This window comes from Pongo abelii, chromosome 8, assembly GCF_028885655.2.
Source record: "Pongo abelii isolate AG06213 chromosome 8, NHGRI_mPonAbe1-v2.0_pri, whole genome shotgun sequence".
NCBI classification, from domain to species: domain Eukaryota; kingdom Metazoa; phylum Chordata; class Mammalia; order Primates; family Hominidae; genus Pongo; species Pongo abelii.
In genome coordinates this window covers 75247885-75264628 of record NC_071993.2, presented here as the reverse complement: position 1 = coordinate 75264628, position 16744 = coordinate 75247885, and the positions used below count along the sequence as shown (strand labels likewise).

The window sequence follows — 16744 nt, the reverse complement described above, 5'->3', positions numbered from 1 at the left end:
GCTGGTCTTGAACTCCTGGGCTCAAGCAATTCCACCCTCCCCTTGGCCTGCTGAAGTGCTGGGATTACAGGTGTGAGCCATCACACCTGACCTCTATCAGATTTTATCAGGTTTTTTTTTAAGACTTTGAAAATGTGATCTGGAAAATATAAAAGTTGAAACAAAATGAATTTCTATGGGTAAGAGAGGGTAATATTTTAGAGTTGTGTTACAAAACTACAAATTTTTATTAAATTAATAAATCAGCATACTAAATCCATGTGTTTTTTTCTTTCTTAAAAAATATCTTTTGGCTGGGCGTGGTAGCTCATGGCTGTAATCCCAGCACTTTGGGAGGCCAAGGTGGGTGGATCGCCTGATGTCAGGAGTTCAAGACCAGCCTGGTCAACATGTTGTAACCCCATCTCTACTAAAAATATAAAAATTAGCCGGGTGTGGTGGTGGGCGCCTGTAATCCCAGCTACTCAGGAGGGTGAGGCAGGATAATCGCTTGAACCCAGGAGTTCAGTGATGTCACGGGGAGCTGAGATTGTGCCACTACACTCCAGCCTGGATGACAGAGTGAGACTCCATCTCAAAAAAAAAAAAAAGGAAAAAAAAAACTTTTAAAGAAAATGTCAAACATGGAGAAAAGTTGATAGAATCATGTAAGGAACCCCTATGTATTCATCCACCAGCTTCAGTAATTATTTTATCTATATGCTAACCTACCTCTTCTTTCAGAAGTATTTTGATGCAAACCCTAGATATCATATTATTATATCCATAAATGTTTGGGTATGTATCTCCAAAAGAAAAGGATTTTCAAAAAAAAAAAATAACAATACTGTTATCACATCTAAAAAATTAATATTTAGAAATATTCATTTCACATTATCAATTTTCTTACAAATGGTTATTTTCTTTTATTGTTTGTTTTCTTGAATCTGAGTCCAAATAAGATTTTTACATTGTGTGATTATTAAGTTGCTTTTAATATATGGATTACTCCTTTATGTATTTTTTGTAGCTTTTTTTGTTTAAGAATCTACATTGCCATAAATCTAGAGTATTGCTTCCCCATGATGTCATTTAACATGTTCCTCTGTCTTCCATATTTTCTGAATATTCAGGTTTGTTTGTTTGTTTGTTTAGGGCAGAACTACTTCATAGGTGGTGTACTTCCAGCGGGAGGTATATATGTCTAGTTCTTTTTGTGATGCTAACATCCACCAATAATCAATGCCATCAGTCCTTATGTCAGTGTCTCTCCAGTCATTTTTGTTGTTTGTGACTTGTTATTAAGTAGATTCCTGAGAAAGGGCTTATGGAAACAGTATCGCCTATTGATAAAATCTTGTTGGTGACTTTATACCTGAAAATTATTTTGGCTGTATATAAAATTCTTGGTTCACATTTTCTTTCCTTCATTGTCTTAAATATGTTACTTTACTGTTTTTGGAATAAAGCATCGGTATAAAAAGTGAGATGCCAGTCTAATCTTTTTTCCTTATATGTGATTTTCTTAAAATCTTTTTTCTAAGTGATTTCCTTTAAAAGTCAGTAGTTTTACTAGAATATATTTTGGTGGTGTTCTTTGTCAGTTTTTCTGGGTATGCAGTGTACGCTTTCAATTTGTAGTTTCATATGTATTTTTTAAAAGTTCAGCAAAATTTTCTTGAATTACAATTTTTAGCATTTGGTTTTACAGTTGCTTTGGTTTTCTTCTTTAAGGACTCTTGTTGTGCATATGTTGGCTGTCTTTTTTTGAATCTCCCTTGTCACATCAAATCTTTTTTCTCTTTTTCCTTATTCAGTTTTCAAAATTTCTCTCTTTTTTTTTTAAGAGACAGTATCTTGCTGTGTTGCCCACATGGGAGTGCAGTGGCTATTCACAGATGTAATCATGGCACTTGATAGCTTTGAGCTCCTCTAGCTGGAACTGTAGGCATGCACCACTACACATGCCTCAAAATTTCGCATTTTTAAGAAATCTGTTGTGTTTATTTAGTCTTTTACTCTTTCTAGTATAGTCTTAATTTGTGAAAAGTTATCTTTTATTTCTACTTCTTTCTTGAGTTATTTTATCTCATTGAAAAACTGAAAAGTTTTTCTTGATTTTTGTTCTTTACTATAGCATTAAAATTTTTTCTTTTAGCAGGCATGGTGGCTCACACCTGTAATCTCAGCACTCTGGGATGGTAAGTCTGGAGGATTGCTTGAGCCCAGGAGTTCAAGAAAAGCCTGGGCAATATAGTGAGACCCCGTCTCTACAAAAAATAAAAAAATTAGCCAGAGATGGCGGTGTGTGCCTGTACTCCCAGCTACTCAGGAGTCTGAGGTGGGAGAACTTCATGAGGCCAGGAGCTAGAGGTTACAATGAGCTATATGATCTTGACGCTGTACTCTATCTTGGGTGACAGAGTATGACCCTTTATCTCTCTCTTTTTTTTTTTTTTTTTGAGAGTCTCCTTCTATTGCCCAGGCTGGAGTGCAGTGGTACAATCTCGGCTCACTGCAACCTCTGTCTGCCTCCTGGGTTCAAGCGATTTTCCTGCCTCAGCCTCCTGAGTAGCTGGGACTACAGGCGCATGCCACCACACCCGGCTAGTTTTTGTATTTTTAGTAGAGACGGGTTTCACCGTATTGGCCAGGCTGGTCTCAAACTCCTGACCTTGTGATCTGCCTGCTTTGGCCTCCCAAAGTGCTGGAATTACAGGTGTGAGCCACCACACCTGGCTGAGTATGACCCTTTCTCTTAAAAAAAAAAACAAAAAACTGTGTTTGTGTGTGTGTGTATATATATAACTTTAAAAACTTTTATATATTATTTATATATTTAATATATATAATATATATTTTATTTTTTTTTCTGAGATGGGGTCTCTGTCACCCAGGCTGAAGTGCAGTGGCATGATCTTGGCTCACTGCAGCCTTCACCTCCCAGGTTCAAGTGATCCTCCCACCTCAGCCTCCTGAGTACCTGAGACCACAGGTGCATTCTACCATGCCTGGCTAAGTTTCATTTTTGTAGAGATGGGATCTATGTTGCCCAGGCTGCTCTCAATCCTGAGCTCAAGCGATCCACTTGCCTCTGCCTCCCAAAGTGCTGGGATTACAGTCGAGAGCCACTGTGCCCAGCCAATATATGATATATATGTATATTTTATTTTATTTATTATTTTTTAATTTTTTGTTGAGACACAGTTTCACTCTATCACCCAGGCTGGAGTACAGTGGCAAGATCTCGGCTCACTGCAACCTCTGCCTCTTAGGTTCAAGCGATTCTTATGCATCAGCCTCCAGAGTAGCTGGGATTACAGGTACACATCACCACACCCGGCTAATTTTTGTATATTTAGTAGAGATGGGGTTTCACCATGGTGGGCAGGCTGGTCTCGAACTGCTGACCTCAAGTGATCATTTTGCCTCGGATTCCCAAAGTGCTGGGATTATATACGTGAGCCACCATGCCCAGGCATATATGTTTGTTTGAGTTCATTCAAAATGGTATGCTTTTATTTGTTTTGTGGATAAGCTTTTCTAGATCACTTTATTTGTGGAGATAGTCTGCTTTTTTTTTTTTTTTTTTTTTTTTTTTTGAGACAGAGTCAAGCTCTGTGGCCCAGGCTGGAGTGCAGTAGTGTGATGTCAGCTCACTGTGACCTCTGCCTCCCAGGTTCAAGTGATTCTCCTGCCTCAGCCTCCAGAATAGCTGGGATTAGAGTAGCTGGGATTAGAGTCGCTGGCACCATGCCCAGCTAATTTTTGTATTTTTAATAGAGATGGGGTTTCACCATTTTGGCCAGGCTGGTCTAGAACTCCTGACCTCAAATGATCCGCCTGCCTAGGCCTCCCAGAGTGCTGGGATTACAGGCATGAGCCACCGTGTCTGCCAATTTTTTTTTTTTTAAGAGACAGGGTCCCGCCATGTTGCCAGCGTTGGAGTGCCTTGGCTATTCACAGACACAATAATGGCACACTGCAGCCTCTAACTCCTGTCCTTAAGGGATCTTCTCTCATCAGCCTCCTGAGTAACTGGGACTACAGGCATGTGCCACTGTTCCCAGCTTATTCTGCTTCTTATTGTTTTTTTCCTTCCTAATTACTTTCTGTGAGATTTGACTGTGATCTCTTCTGTTGCTCGTTGTTAAGTTAAACTTTGAACTTCAGATGGGAAGGCATTGGTGAGAATACTTCTGGCGTCACAGCTCTAGAGCTGCTGCTTTTGTTATTTTTGTTCGTGCTTAAAAATATAGTCTGTAAATTATATCTGAGTAGAGCTGTTAAAAAAAAAAGGTCTACTTTCTAGTTCTAGCTGTGTCTTTCCTCATTTTTCTCTGTATCTTTTTTTTTTCTTTGATCCTGTTATTCTTGGCATCCTTAGTTTAGATCCTCTGTCCAGCAGTTTCTCCTCAGTGTGGTGCTTTGTCCTGGAAAGTGAGCATTGGCTGTTAGTTTGGAAAGTTTTTATAGGGCCCAGCTTGCTCCAATCCCTGCAGACCTTAACTCTGGCTCCTCACAATCACCCTCAAGTATATAAAAATCCTCCCAGGTTCAGCTGCTGTTGTCAACAATTTGAGAATATGCCTTCCACGTAGCTTTTCATTATGCTTTCAAGATGGCAGACCTGAAAGACTGGGTCCCTGAATCACCTGTTCTTAGGACTAGCAAATTCCCCCACATAGATACAAGAATTATCCTTCCCTGCTCATGTTTTTTTTTTTTTTTTTTTTGAGAAGGAGTTTTGCTCTTGTTGCCCAGATTGGAGTGCAATGGTGCAATCTTGGCTCACCACAACCTCTGCCTCCCGGGTTCAAGTGATTCTCCTGCCTGAGTCTCCCAAGTAGCTGGGATGGCAGGCATGCGCCACCATGCCCAACTAATTTTTTTTTTGTATTTTTAGTAGAGACAGGGTTTCTCCATGTTTGTCAGACTGGTCTTGAACTCTCGATCTCAGATGATCCACCCACCTCGGCCTCCCAAAGTGCTGGGATTACAGGCGTGAGCCACCGTGCGCCACCGTGCCCGGCCTCTGCTCATGTTTTAGAAATCATGAGACCATTTTGTCTGTTATTTGTTACATGTGTCGTCTGTGGAGTTTTAGTTTTGTTTTCCTAGTTGATGTGTGTTATGTGGGAACTAGAGACTCAAAGTCACTGTCTTCCCCAGTGTCATTTTAACTAATTGTATAGCATTAGCTTTGATGTTTAAATGTCCAATATAGGCCAGGCATGCCTGTAATTCTAGCACTTTGGGAGGCTGATGTGGGAGGATCATTTGAGGTCAGGAGTTTGAGACCAGCCTGGGCAGCATAATGAGACACCATCTCTATAAAAAGTTAAAAATTAGCCAAGGCCAGCTGCAATGGCTCACGCCTGTAATCCTAGCATTTTGGGAGGCCGAGGTAGGCAGATTGCCTGAGCTCAGAAGTTCGAGACCACCCTGTGCAACATGGGGAAACCCAGTCTCCACTAAAATATAAAAAATTAGCCAGGTGTGGTGGTGCACACCTGTAGTCCCAGCTACATGGGAGGCCGAGGCACGAGAATCACTTGAGCCAGGGAGGCGGAGGTTGCAGTGAGCCGAGATTGCGCCATTGCACTCCATCCTGGGCAACAAAACAAGACTCTGTCTCCAAAAAAAAAAAAAAAAAAATTAGCCAGTTGTGGTGGCACGTTCCTGTATTCCTGTCTATTTGGGAGGCTGAGGCAAGAGGATTGCTTGAGCCCAGGAGTTAGAGGTTGCAGTGAGCTATGAACATGACACTGCATTCCAGCCTGGGTGACAAAGTGAGACCCTGTCTCTTTTTTTTTTTTTTTTGAGACAGAGTCTCACTGTCGCCCAGGCTGGAGTGCAGTGGCGCCATCTCGGCTCACTGCAAGCTCCACCTCCTGGGTTCACACCATTCTCCTGCCTCAGCCTCCTGAGTAGCTGGGACTGCAGGAGCCCACCACCACGCCTGGCTAATTTGTTGTATTTTTTAGTAGAGACAGGGTTTCACCATGTTAGCCAGGGTGGTCTTGATCTCCTGACCTTGTGATCCACCCGCCTCGGCCTCCGAAAGTGCTGGGATTACAGGCATGAGCCACTGCGCCCGGCCTTTATCTTTTTAAGAGACAGGTTCACCGGGAGCTGTGGCTTATGCCTGTAATCCCAGCACTTTTGGAGGCCAAGGCGGGCGGATCACAAGGTCAGGAGATCGAGACCATCCTGGCTAACATGGTGAAACCCCTTCTCTACTAAAAATACAAAAAATTAGCTGGGCGTGATGGTGGGCGCCTGTAGTCCTAGCTACTCAGGAGGCTGAGGCAGGAGAATGGCGTGAACCAGGGAGGCGGAGGTTGCAGTGAGCCGAGATGGCGCCACTGAACTCCAGCCTGGGCGACAGAGCAAAACTCCATCTCAAAAAAAATAAATAACATAAAATAAAATAAATAAATAAAGTCCTCTATAAACAGATAGATGGTAAATAGTGAAAGAGTGGTAGAGGGTAATTGATTTACCTTTCTTTTCGTTGCTTTAAAATATTCAGTAGCAGTTCTCTTGCAGAAGCTATTTTTTAATCTTGAAGAAATTGTCTTGCTACAAAGGCTGGGGGAGAATTCCCCTTTCAGTGGACAATAATCTGTTTCTGTGATTTGGAGAATGGAATTCTCCATCCTCCATTCTGCTGGGTGACTTTGCTATTTAGATAGAAAGTACTAGTAGTATCTCATTATGAGTTATATGGGATTTTATGGATTACAGAACCCGAATAGTTTTTTGTTTTTATTTTTAAATTGTAATTTACTTGTAAAAAGTCAAGTTTTACTTGGTTTCCCCCAGAAACAAATGCCTTCTAAATTCTAAACAGCTGGGTTTGGTGGTGCACCTGTAATCCCAGCTACTCAGGAGGTTGGGGCGGGAGGATCGATTAAGCTCCAGGCAACACAGCAAGAACCCCCTCTCTGAATGAAAGAATCATTAAACAGTCTCTGTCTCTCACACAGAGATACACACACACACACACACACACACACACACACTTTTGGAAAAAATAAATTATTCAAAAGTTGGAGACCTGGAAACCATCACTGATATCATGAATGTAGTATGTTCCTCTTAGGACAAATTATCAAGTAAAAAAAAACCCTGTGTTCTTTTTTTTTGAGACAGGGTCTTACTCTGTCACCCAGGCTGAAGTGCAGTGGTGTGATCACGGCTCACTGCAGTCTCAATCTCCCAGGCTCCAGTGGTTCTCCCACCTCAGCCTCCCAACCAGCTGGGACTACAGGCATGTGCCACCACACCTGGCTAATTTTTTATTTTTTGTAGAGACAAGATCTCCTTGTGTTACCCAGGCTGGTCTTGAACTCTTAGCCTCAAGCAGTCCTCCCACCTCGGCCTCCCAAAGTGCTGGGATTACAGGCATGAGAAAAAAACCTGTGTTGCAATTGAAAAATTCACTATGAAAAACCGTCCCACTTATTTAAATTATATTTGTTTATAACTTTTTTTCAAAAATTAGATGTTTCTTCTCTTGAAATATTTTTCTTAACTTGGGTTATATGATAACCACGCAGGTTTATTTTCTTCTTTGGCTAACCTTTCCCAGTTTCTGCTGAGGTCTTTTTGTATTCTTTTCTGTACTTTAAATATTGGTATTCCTTACAGATCTGATTCTTACTCTACATATTTTTCATGGAGGAAAAAAGAATAGTAATTAATAGCACAGACTTGGGAGTCAGATTGGGGTTTAAATCTCAGTTGTGCTACTTACTAGCATAATTTTGTACCTACGTACATATGCACACATACTTACGTACATATATTGTCCTGCTTTTAAGAAGTGGTATTTCAAGTATCTGCTTTTGGTGAAGAAAAAGTAAATTAAAAAATATATATATTTGCCAAGCATGGTGGCCCATGCCTGTTATCCCAGTACTTTGGGAGGCCAAGGCAGAAAGATTGCTTGAGCCCAGGAATTTGAGACTAGCATGGGCATTTTATTTATATAGTAGATATGTTTTTAAAGGGAGTCTTATGCATGAATTAAACATCTTAAAATGTATTATGGAAATTGTATTAATTAAGCTTCCTATTTAAAGGGATACTTTTGAGCCGGCCGCCATGGTTCTTGCCTGTAATTCTAGCTACTCAGGAGACTGAGGTGGGAGGATCTCTTAGCCCAGTATTTTGAGGTTGTAATGAGCTGTGATTTTGCCATTGCACTGTAGGTTGGGCGACAGAGCAAGATTCCATCTCCTTAAAATAAATGAATAATAAAAGGATGTTTTTGTTAACAATTTCCCTGGGAAGCCAAGACAGGAAAAGTTCTTGAGGCCAGGCATTCAAAAGCAGCCTGGAAACATAGCAAGAATCTGTCTCTACAAAAAATAAAAAAATTGCCTAGGTGTGGTGGGACACACCTGTGGTCCAAGCTACTGAGCAGGCTGAGGTGGAAGCATTTCTTGAGTCCAGGAGGTCGAGGCTACAGTGAGCAATGATCATGCCACTGCACTCCACCCTGGGCGACAGAGTGAGACCCTGTCTCCAAAATATATAAATAAAATTAAAAAGGTGGTATTAAAAATTACTTTCTTTTTTAGCATTTTAAGATTTAGGTGGGCCAGGCACAATGGCTTACGTCTGTAATCCCAGCACTTTGGGAGGCCAAGGCAGGAGGGTCACTTGAGCTCAGGAGTTTAAAACCAGCCTGGGCAACATAGTGAGACTTCGTCTCTATATTATTTAAAAAGAAATTGTTTATTTAAAGCATTTTGCATAGTGCATTTCTTTTCTTGAAGCAAGGAGTCAATTAGTATAGGAATATGGAAGTATACATATGTATAGATAGATCTAATCACTCCTGTGGCTCCAGTCATTGAGTATATGGTAATGATACCCAAATCTTTTTCTCACTGGGATCTGCCTCAAGAATACTAGACCTACTGGGTACAGACACACCAACCTTTATGTTCCTAAACCTAAATTAATTAACTTTCTACACTCCTATACCCACTCTGTCTCCAACATTCCCTAGGGCTAAATAATACATCTACCCATTGCTTAAACCAGAAATTTATGTATCACTCTTGAATTTATTCCTTACCATCCAGCCAACTGCATAATATTTTTGGATTATATCTCCTATGGTTTAAAGTGTTCCATTTATTTCTTTTTTCTTTCTTTTTTTTGAGATGGAATCTTGCTCTTTCACTAGGCTGGAGTGCAGTGGCGTGATCTCGGCTCACTGCAAACTCCGCCTCCTGGGTTCAAGCGATTCTCCTGCGTCAGCCTCCCGAAGCTTGTATTACAGGCGTGTGCCACCACGCCTCGCTAATTTTTGTATTGTTAGTGGAGGGGGGTTTTGCCATGTTGGCCAGGCTGGTCTGGAACTCCTGACCTCAAGCAGTCCACCCACCTCTGTCTCCCACAGTATTGGGATTACAGGTATGAGCCACTATGCCTAGCCTGGTCCCTTTCTTTCTTTCGTTTTCTTTCTTTCTTTCCTTTCCTTTCTTTCCTTTCTTTCTTTCTTTCTTTCTTTCCTTTCTTTCTTCCTTCCTTTCTTTCCTTCTTTTCTTTCTTTTCTTTCCAGATGGAGTTTCACTCTTGTTGCCCAGGCTGGAGTGCAATGTTGTAATCTCGGCTCACTGCAACCTCCACCTCCTGGGTTCAAGTGATTCTGCTGCCTCAGCCTCCTGAGAAGCTGGGACTACAGGCGTGCACCACCACACCCAGCTAATTTTTGTATTTTTGGTAGAGATGAGGTTTCACCATTTTGGCCAGGATAGTCTCAATCCCTTGACCTCATGATCCGCCCACCTTGCCCTCCCAAAGTGCTGGGATTACAGGCGTGAGCCACTGCGCCTGGCCTCTTTTTTTTTTTTTGAGATGGAGTCTCACTGTGTCACCCAGGCTGGAGTGCAGTGGTGCGATGTCGACTCACTGAAACCTCCATCCTCTGCCCCTGGGTTCAAGTGATTCTCCTGCCTCAGCTTCCCTAGTAGCTGGGATTACAGGTATGCAACACCATGCCCAGCTAATTTTTGTATTTTTAGTGGAGACGGGGTTTTGCCATGTTGGCCAGGCTGGTCTGGAACTCCTGACCTCAAGTGATCCGCCCACTTTGGCTTCCCAAAGTACTGGGATTACAGGTGTGAGCCACTGTGCCAAGCCTGGTCCCTTTCTTCCTTCCTTCCTTCCTTCGTTCCTTTTCCTTTCCTTTCCCTTCCCTTCCTTCCTTCCTTCCTTTCTTTCCTTTTTTTTTTTTTTTTGATGGAGTTTCACTCTTGTCACCCAAGCTGGAGTACCATGATGTGATCCCAGCTCACTGCAACTTCTGCCTCCCGGGTTCAAGCGATTCTCCTACCTCAGCCTCCTGAGTAGCTGGGATTACAGGTGCCTGCCACCATGCCGGGCTAATTTTTGTATTTTTAGTAGAGATGGGGTCTCACCACGTTGGCCAGGCTGGTCTCAAACTCCTGACCTCAGGTGATCCACCCGCCTTGCCCTCCCAAAGTGCTGGGATTACAGGCGTGAGCCACCGTGCTCAGCCTTCATTTATTTCTTACACCAGTTGCAGAAGCTAAACATCTGAGAATCATGTATAATGTCTCTCTTTCCTTTATACATCATTTCTGCTCCCTTGAGTATGTCCTTCCAATTTCATCAACTAATAGTTCTTGAATTCAGTTATGGTGTAACCTCTACTTACCTTTCCAGCCTCATCTTATACTTCCCTCTCATTTTTTCGTTTTGTGCACACACTCCATACATGCCATGGTTTTGTTTTTTTTTGTTTTTTTTGGGGGTGGGGAGACAGGGTCTCACTCTGTCCCCCAGCCTGGAGTACAGTGGCACAATGGCTTATTGGAGCCTCAACTGCTTGGGCCCAAGTGATCCTCCCACCTCAGCCTCCCAAGTAGCTGGGACGACACGTGTGTGTCCCTACACCTGGCTAACTTTTTATTTTTTATAGAGATGGAATATCCTTACATAGCCCAGGCTGGTATTGAACTCCTAGACTCCAGGCATCTCCCGCTTTGGCCTCCCAAAGTGCTGGGATTACAGGCATGAGCCACCATGCTGGTCAGCTCTTGAATTTGTAGTCTACCTTGCCTAGCAACTCCTACTCATCCTTCAGATCTCAGTCCAAAGCATCACTTTTTAGGGAATCCTTTCTTGCCCCAAGCTAGGTCAGATTGTGCTCTTATAAAGCCTCATTGCCTCTTAGACCCGTGCATCATCCATTACATTCATTGTCTAAATTTATTTGCGTGCCTAATTATTTGATTAATGTCCATCTTTCTGACCGGGATATAAAGACTATGAGGACAGAAGCAGTCTTATTTTTGTTCACCTTTTTATCCCTAGTGCCCAACATGTTGTAGGTCATTATATATTTGTGGAGTAAATAGGTGGTCATTGTCACCATCTTAGTGAGGCCACTGATAACCTCTTTATTTCCTTTTTTAGAAACAGGGTCTTGCTGTGTCACCCAGGCTGGTGGGTGGGTGATGGATCATTAAAAAAAAATACACACACACACACACACACACACACACACACACACACACACACACACACACAATTTTTTTTTTTTTTGAGATGGATCATTAAAAAAAAATACACACACACACACACACACACACACACACACACACACACAATTTTTTTTTTTTTTGAGATGGAATTTTGCTCTGTTCCCCAGGCTGGAGTGCAGTGGCACAATCTCGGGTCACTGCAACCTCCGCCTCCCGGGTTCCAGTGATTCTCCTGCCTCAGCCTCCCGAGTAGCTGGGATTACAGGCGCCCGCCACCACACCCGGCTACTTTTTTAGTAGAGATGGGGTTTCACCATGTTGGTCTCGAACTCCTGACCTCAGGTGATCCACCTACCTCGGCCTCCCAAAGTGCTAGGATTACAGGCATGAGCCACTGTGCCTGGTCATATAATTTAATATGTTCATGATATTTTTCTGCTTATAATCATTCAATTGTTTCATATTGTCCTCAGGGTGAAGTTCATATTCTATTCCAATCTCATCTCTCACTCCCTAACGCCTCACCCCCGCTCCCTTTTCACGCTGTTTCAGCAGTGCTCAAATATTTGTAGGTTCCACTCCCCATTCTTTATGTATGATATTTCTTCTACCAGGAACTCCCTAGCCTTCTGCTCCTTCTTTTACCTACTAGTTTCTTATGATGTCAGGTCTCAGCTTCAGTGCTGCTTTCCCCTCAAACAAGACTGAGTTAGATTTCCTCTTAAGTATTCCTGTAACACTCTGAACCTGTACCTGTGATAGCACACATCATACGGTATTGAAGAGCCTGTCAGCTGGTTGTCCCAGAGCCGTTTCTTTATGAATGTTCTGGAACCAGGTATAATCCAGGCAGATAGCAAGTGCTCACTGAATTCATTCATGTATGCATTAAGCTATTTAGATACCAAGGCTGAAATACTGTTGGGGTTAAATTACTGTTTTGAACTTCTGTTTTTTGAGACGGAGTCTCACTCTGCCACCCAGGCTAGAGTGCAGTGGAGTGATTACGGCTCACTGCAGCCTTCACCTCCTGGGTTCAAATGATTCTCCTGCCTTAACCTCTCGAGTAGCTGGGATTACAGGCATGCACCACCACATCTGACTAATCTTTGTATTTTTAGTAGAGATGAGGTTTCACCATGTTGGCCAGGCTGGTCTTGAACTCCTGACTTCAGGTGATCCACCCACATCAGCCTCCCAAAGTGCTGGGATTACAGGCATGAGCCACTGAGCCTGGCCTGATCATTGTTATGAACTTTTTGACTTTAATATAGTGGCCAGGAATACTAGGAAGTGTATTTATAATACCAGGAAATTAGCAGCAGAGATGAAGATCTACCTAATATAAATAGGTTCAGTGTCACTAATGCAGCAGAGATGAAGCTCTATCTAATATAAATAGGTTCAATGTCACTAAAAATTACAGACATGTAAATTAAAACATCATTGGGAAATTATTTTTGCCTATTAAATTCACAAAGATTACAATGATTTATAATATACAAGCTGGGTAGGATATGTTGAAATAAATACTCATAGAGTATTGAAGAATAAAAGGTACGCAACTTTTTTTATAATACAGTTTTTTAAATAATACAGTTTCTATTAAAATGCTACATGTTCATAATTTTTGACCCAGAAATTCAACTTCTAGATATGTATCCTACCGAAATATACAGATACTGAGGCATCCAGAGATACAAGTACAAAGTTACAAAGTTGTTCATTGCAACATTGTTTGTTTTTTTTTTTTTGGGGGATGAAGCTTCACTCTTGTCCCCCAGGCTGGAGTGCAATGGCACGATCTCAGCTCACTGCAACCTCCACCTCCCGGGTTCAAGCTATTCTCCTGTCTCAGCCTCCCAAGTAGCTGGGATTACAGGCGCCTGTCACCACGCCTAGCTAATTTTTTGTATTTTTGGTAGAGACAGAGTTTCACCATGTTGGCCAGGCTGGTCTCGAACTCCTGACCTCAGGTGATCTGCCTGTCTCGGCCTCCCAGAGTGCTGGGATTACAGGTGTGAGCCACCGTGCCCGGCCCATTGCAGCATTGTTTCTAAAGGTGAAAATGTGAATACAGCCCAAAAGTTCATCAGTAGGATATTGCTAAAATACATGCTGGTGCATCCATATGAATAAATTATATACAGTTTAAAAAAATTAAGTAGCATTTTATCTATAGATGTGGATAGCTAAGATACACTAAATTTATCAAGTAGGTTACAAAACCCTACCTATGTAATATCCGTGTTACAAATAAATACATAAAGTCATAGTATATGCTAGTGTAATGTGAGTATGTGTGTAGTAAAAAAAAAAGTGGCCGGGTGTGGTGGCTCACGCCTGTAATCCCAGCACTTTGGGAGGCCGAGGCCGGCGGATCACCTGAGGTCAGCGAGTTCAAGACCAGCCTGATCAACATGGTGAAACCCTGTTTCTACTAAAAATACAAAAATTAGCTGGGCATGGTGGCAGGCACCTGTAATCCCAGCTACTTGGGAGGCTGAGATAGGAGAATCGCTTGAACCTGGGAGGTAGAGGTTGCAGTGAGCCGAGATCGCTCCATTGCACTCTAGCCTGGGCAATAAGAGTGAAACTCTGTCTTAAAAAAAAAAAAAAAAAAAAAAAAATCTGACAGAATATTTACCAAACTCTTAGCAGTGTATTATTTCTAAGTCACTAGTATTAGGGAAGCTTTTACATTTTATGTTAAATATTTTCTGTCATGTTTGACTTTTTTTTTTTAACAGTAAGCATGCATTGTTAAAATTATCAAAGTAAGATTTAAAAACATGCAAACAGAGCACAGACTAGATGATGTTGTGGTGCTATCAGTTGCATGAGCTGTACACTTAATTTTCTTCCCCTTTCTCAAATAGAATGCCCAGTGTTTACATGGGGACATTGCACAGTCACAAAGAGAAATTACACTAAAAGGCTTCAGAGAAGGTAGTTTTAAAGTTTTGGTGGCAACCAATGTGGCTGCCCGTGGTTTGGACATTCCTGAAGTTGACCTGGTGATTCAAAGTTCTCCTCCTCAGGTAGGAAATGGGATTTGATTTGGGAAAAATAAGAGCAATTTTATAAATTCCCATTTAATTTACAACATATTGCTTGGGATGTGAAAAATATGTCATCTCTTCTTGCTCTTAGCCATTTTTTGTTAGTGTGGTATTAAATTTATCAGATTCTGATACCTTTGCAGATGATTAACTCTATTGCTTGTATTTGAAGCATGGAGCTACAAAATCAGGCAGAGAATTACAAAAAGTTGCCATAAAGAAACCTGGGATGAGGTGGATTAAAAGGTTTTAAATCATGTTGCCTTTACCCCAAAATCCACACATATAAATTGTTTGGTATGTTGAAAAGGGCAACAGGATTGAAATAAATATATTATTATTAACATTATTATTTGGATTCCGGAATGACTGGAACTTGCTAGATTTTTTAAAAGTATTACCTTTTATAATCTTTAGGATGTTGAGTCCTATATCCATCGCTCTGGACGCACAGGTAGAGCTGGACGGACAGGGATTTGTATATGTTTTTATCAACCAAGAGAAAGAGGTCAACTAAGATATGTGGAACAAAAAGCAGTAAGTAGAGTTAAATTATTTCAGGCTTATTGTCTAAATGGTGCCTTAAAAGAGAGCTCTTCTTATATTTATTCTTACAAGTAGGTCTTCATAACTTTTCTCAGTTTAAGCTGCATTTGGATGTGAAGCCTGCGGAGATCTAAATTTATATTAGCTTCAAGACTTTAATAAAACTTTTATTGTGAAGACAGTGGAGCTGACTTTCTCATCTTTTCCTTGAATTTCTCTCTTTATACTAAAATCAGAAGTGCATTGTGATTTCAGTACTTCTTAGTCCAGCATTGTAAATGGGTGACTAAAAGATTGTCTTGGTATAATAGTTAAGATTCTTTTAAGTATGGTACAATAGACAGTTTCTAAAGAAAGTGTACATTTTCTGTGGTCTGGATTTTTTGTGGTATTTCACATTTTTTCCTATTTTTATATGTGTTTTTATATGCTATTTCATATACTTTGTAAAATGAGATAGTGTAATAAGGAAAAAAGCTGATAAATTTAAACACCTGTTTTTTTTTTTTTTTTTTTTCCAAATCAGGCTTGTTTTACAAGTGAAATTCCATGATTGTAACTAAGGGGCAATTCAAAAAATTGTTTTTCTCTTTCTGAAATTTGTAATTGATGATTTATGAGAAAAAAACAGATCTTGGCTGGGTGCAGTCACTCACGCCTGTAATCCCAGCACTTTGGGAGGCGGAGATGGGCAGATCACTTGAGGTCAGGAGTTTGAGACCAGCCTGCCCAACATGGTGAAACCCCATCTCTACTAAAAATACCAAAATTAGCTGCGCATGGTGGTAGACACCTGTAATCCCAGCTACTATGGAGGCTGAGGCAGGAGAATTGCTTGAGCCCGGGAGGTGGAGGTTGCAGTGAGCCAAGATCACGCCACTGCACTCCAGCCTGGGCGACAGAGCAAGACTGTCTCAAAACAAAAACAAACAAACAAAAAGATAAAACTGATCTTTTAATCTGCTAGGGCTGTGAAATATTTAAATGCAAGAAATAGAAATTCAACGAACTATTAAAATATTAATTTAGGAATTAATTGTAAAGACTTCCATTTTTCTTTAATGTAACTCTTTCATTTTCAGGGAATTACTTTTAAACGTGTAGGTGTTCCTTCTACAATGGATTTAGTTAAATCTAAAAGCATGGATGCCATCAGGTATGCTTTCCGAACTTGCTGAATAATTGTTTCTTTTGTATTAGGCTATTCATCTGTAAGCTCTCCCAGTTCAAATAGCAGAAAATTTTACCACCAGTTTTACCAGCAGACATTTAGTTATATTAAAATATAAAAATGTCAGCCGGGCACGGTGGCTCATGCCTGTAATTCCAGCACTTTGGGAGGCCGAGGCGGGCAGCTCATGAGGTCAGGAGATCGAGACCATCCTGGCTAACACGGTGAAACCCTATCTCTACTAAAAAATACAAAAAATTAGCCAGGCGTGGTGGTGGGCGCCTATAGTCCCAGCTACTTGGGAGGCTGAAGCAGGAGAATGGTGTGAACCCGGGGGGCGGAGCGTGCAGTGAGTCGCGATCGCACCACTGCACTCCAGCCTGGGCGACAGAGCAAGACTCCGTCTCAAAAAAAAAAAAAAAAAAAAAAAAAAAAAATATATATATATATATATA

At 41.3% G+C, this 16744-nt stretch overlaps 1 protein-coding gene across 6 annotated transcripts in view; it reads left to right on the top strand.

Annotated features, from left to right (window-relative positions):
- The window catches only part of LOC100436047 (DExD-box helicase 50), a 46921-nt gene that overhangs the window by 19767 nt on the left and 10410 nt on the right, over nucleotides 1-16744 (top strand). For all 6 annotated transcript variants that reach the window (XM_002820882.4, XM_009245535.4, XM_009245536.3 and 3 more), the window contains 3 exons: nucleotides 14390-14551; nucleotides 14990-15109; nucleotides 16201-16274. In XM_002820882.4, coding sequence (XP_002820928.1) covers nucleotides 14390-14551; nucleotides 14990-15109; nucleotides 16201-16274 — 356 coding nt within the window. The remainder of the gene's footprint in view (nucleotides 1-14389; nucleotides 14552-14989; nucleotides 15110-16200; nucleotides 16275-16744) is intronic.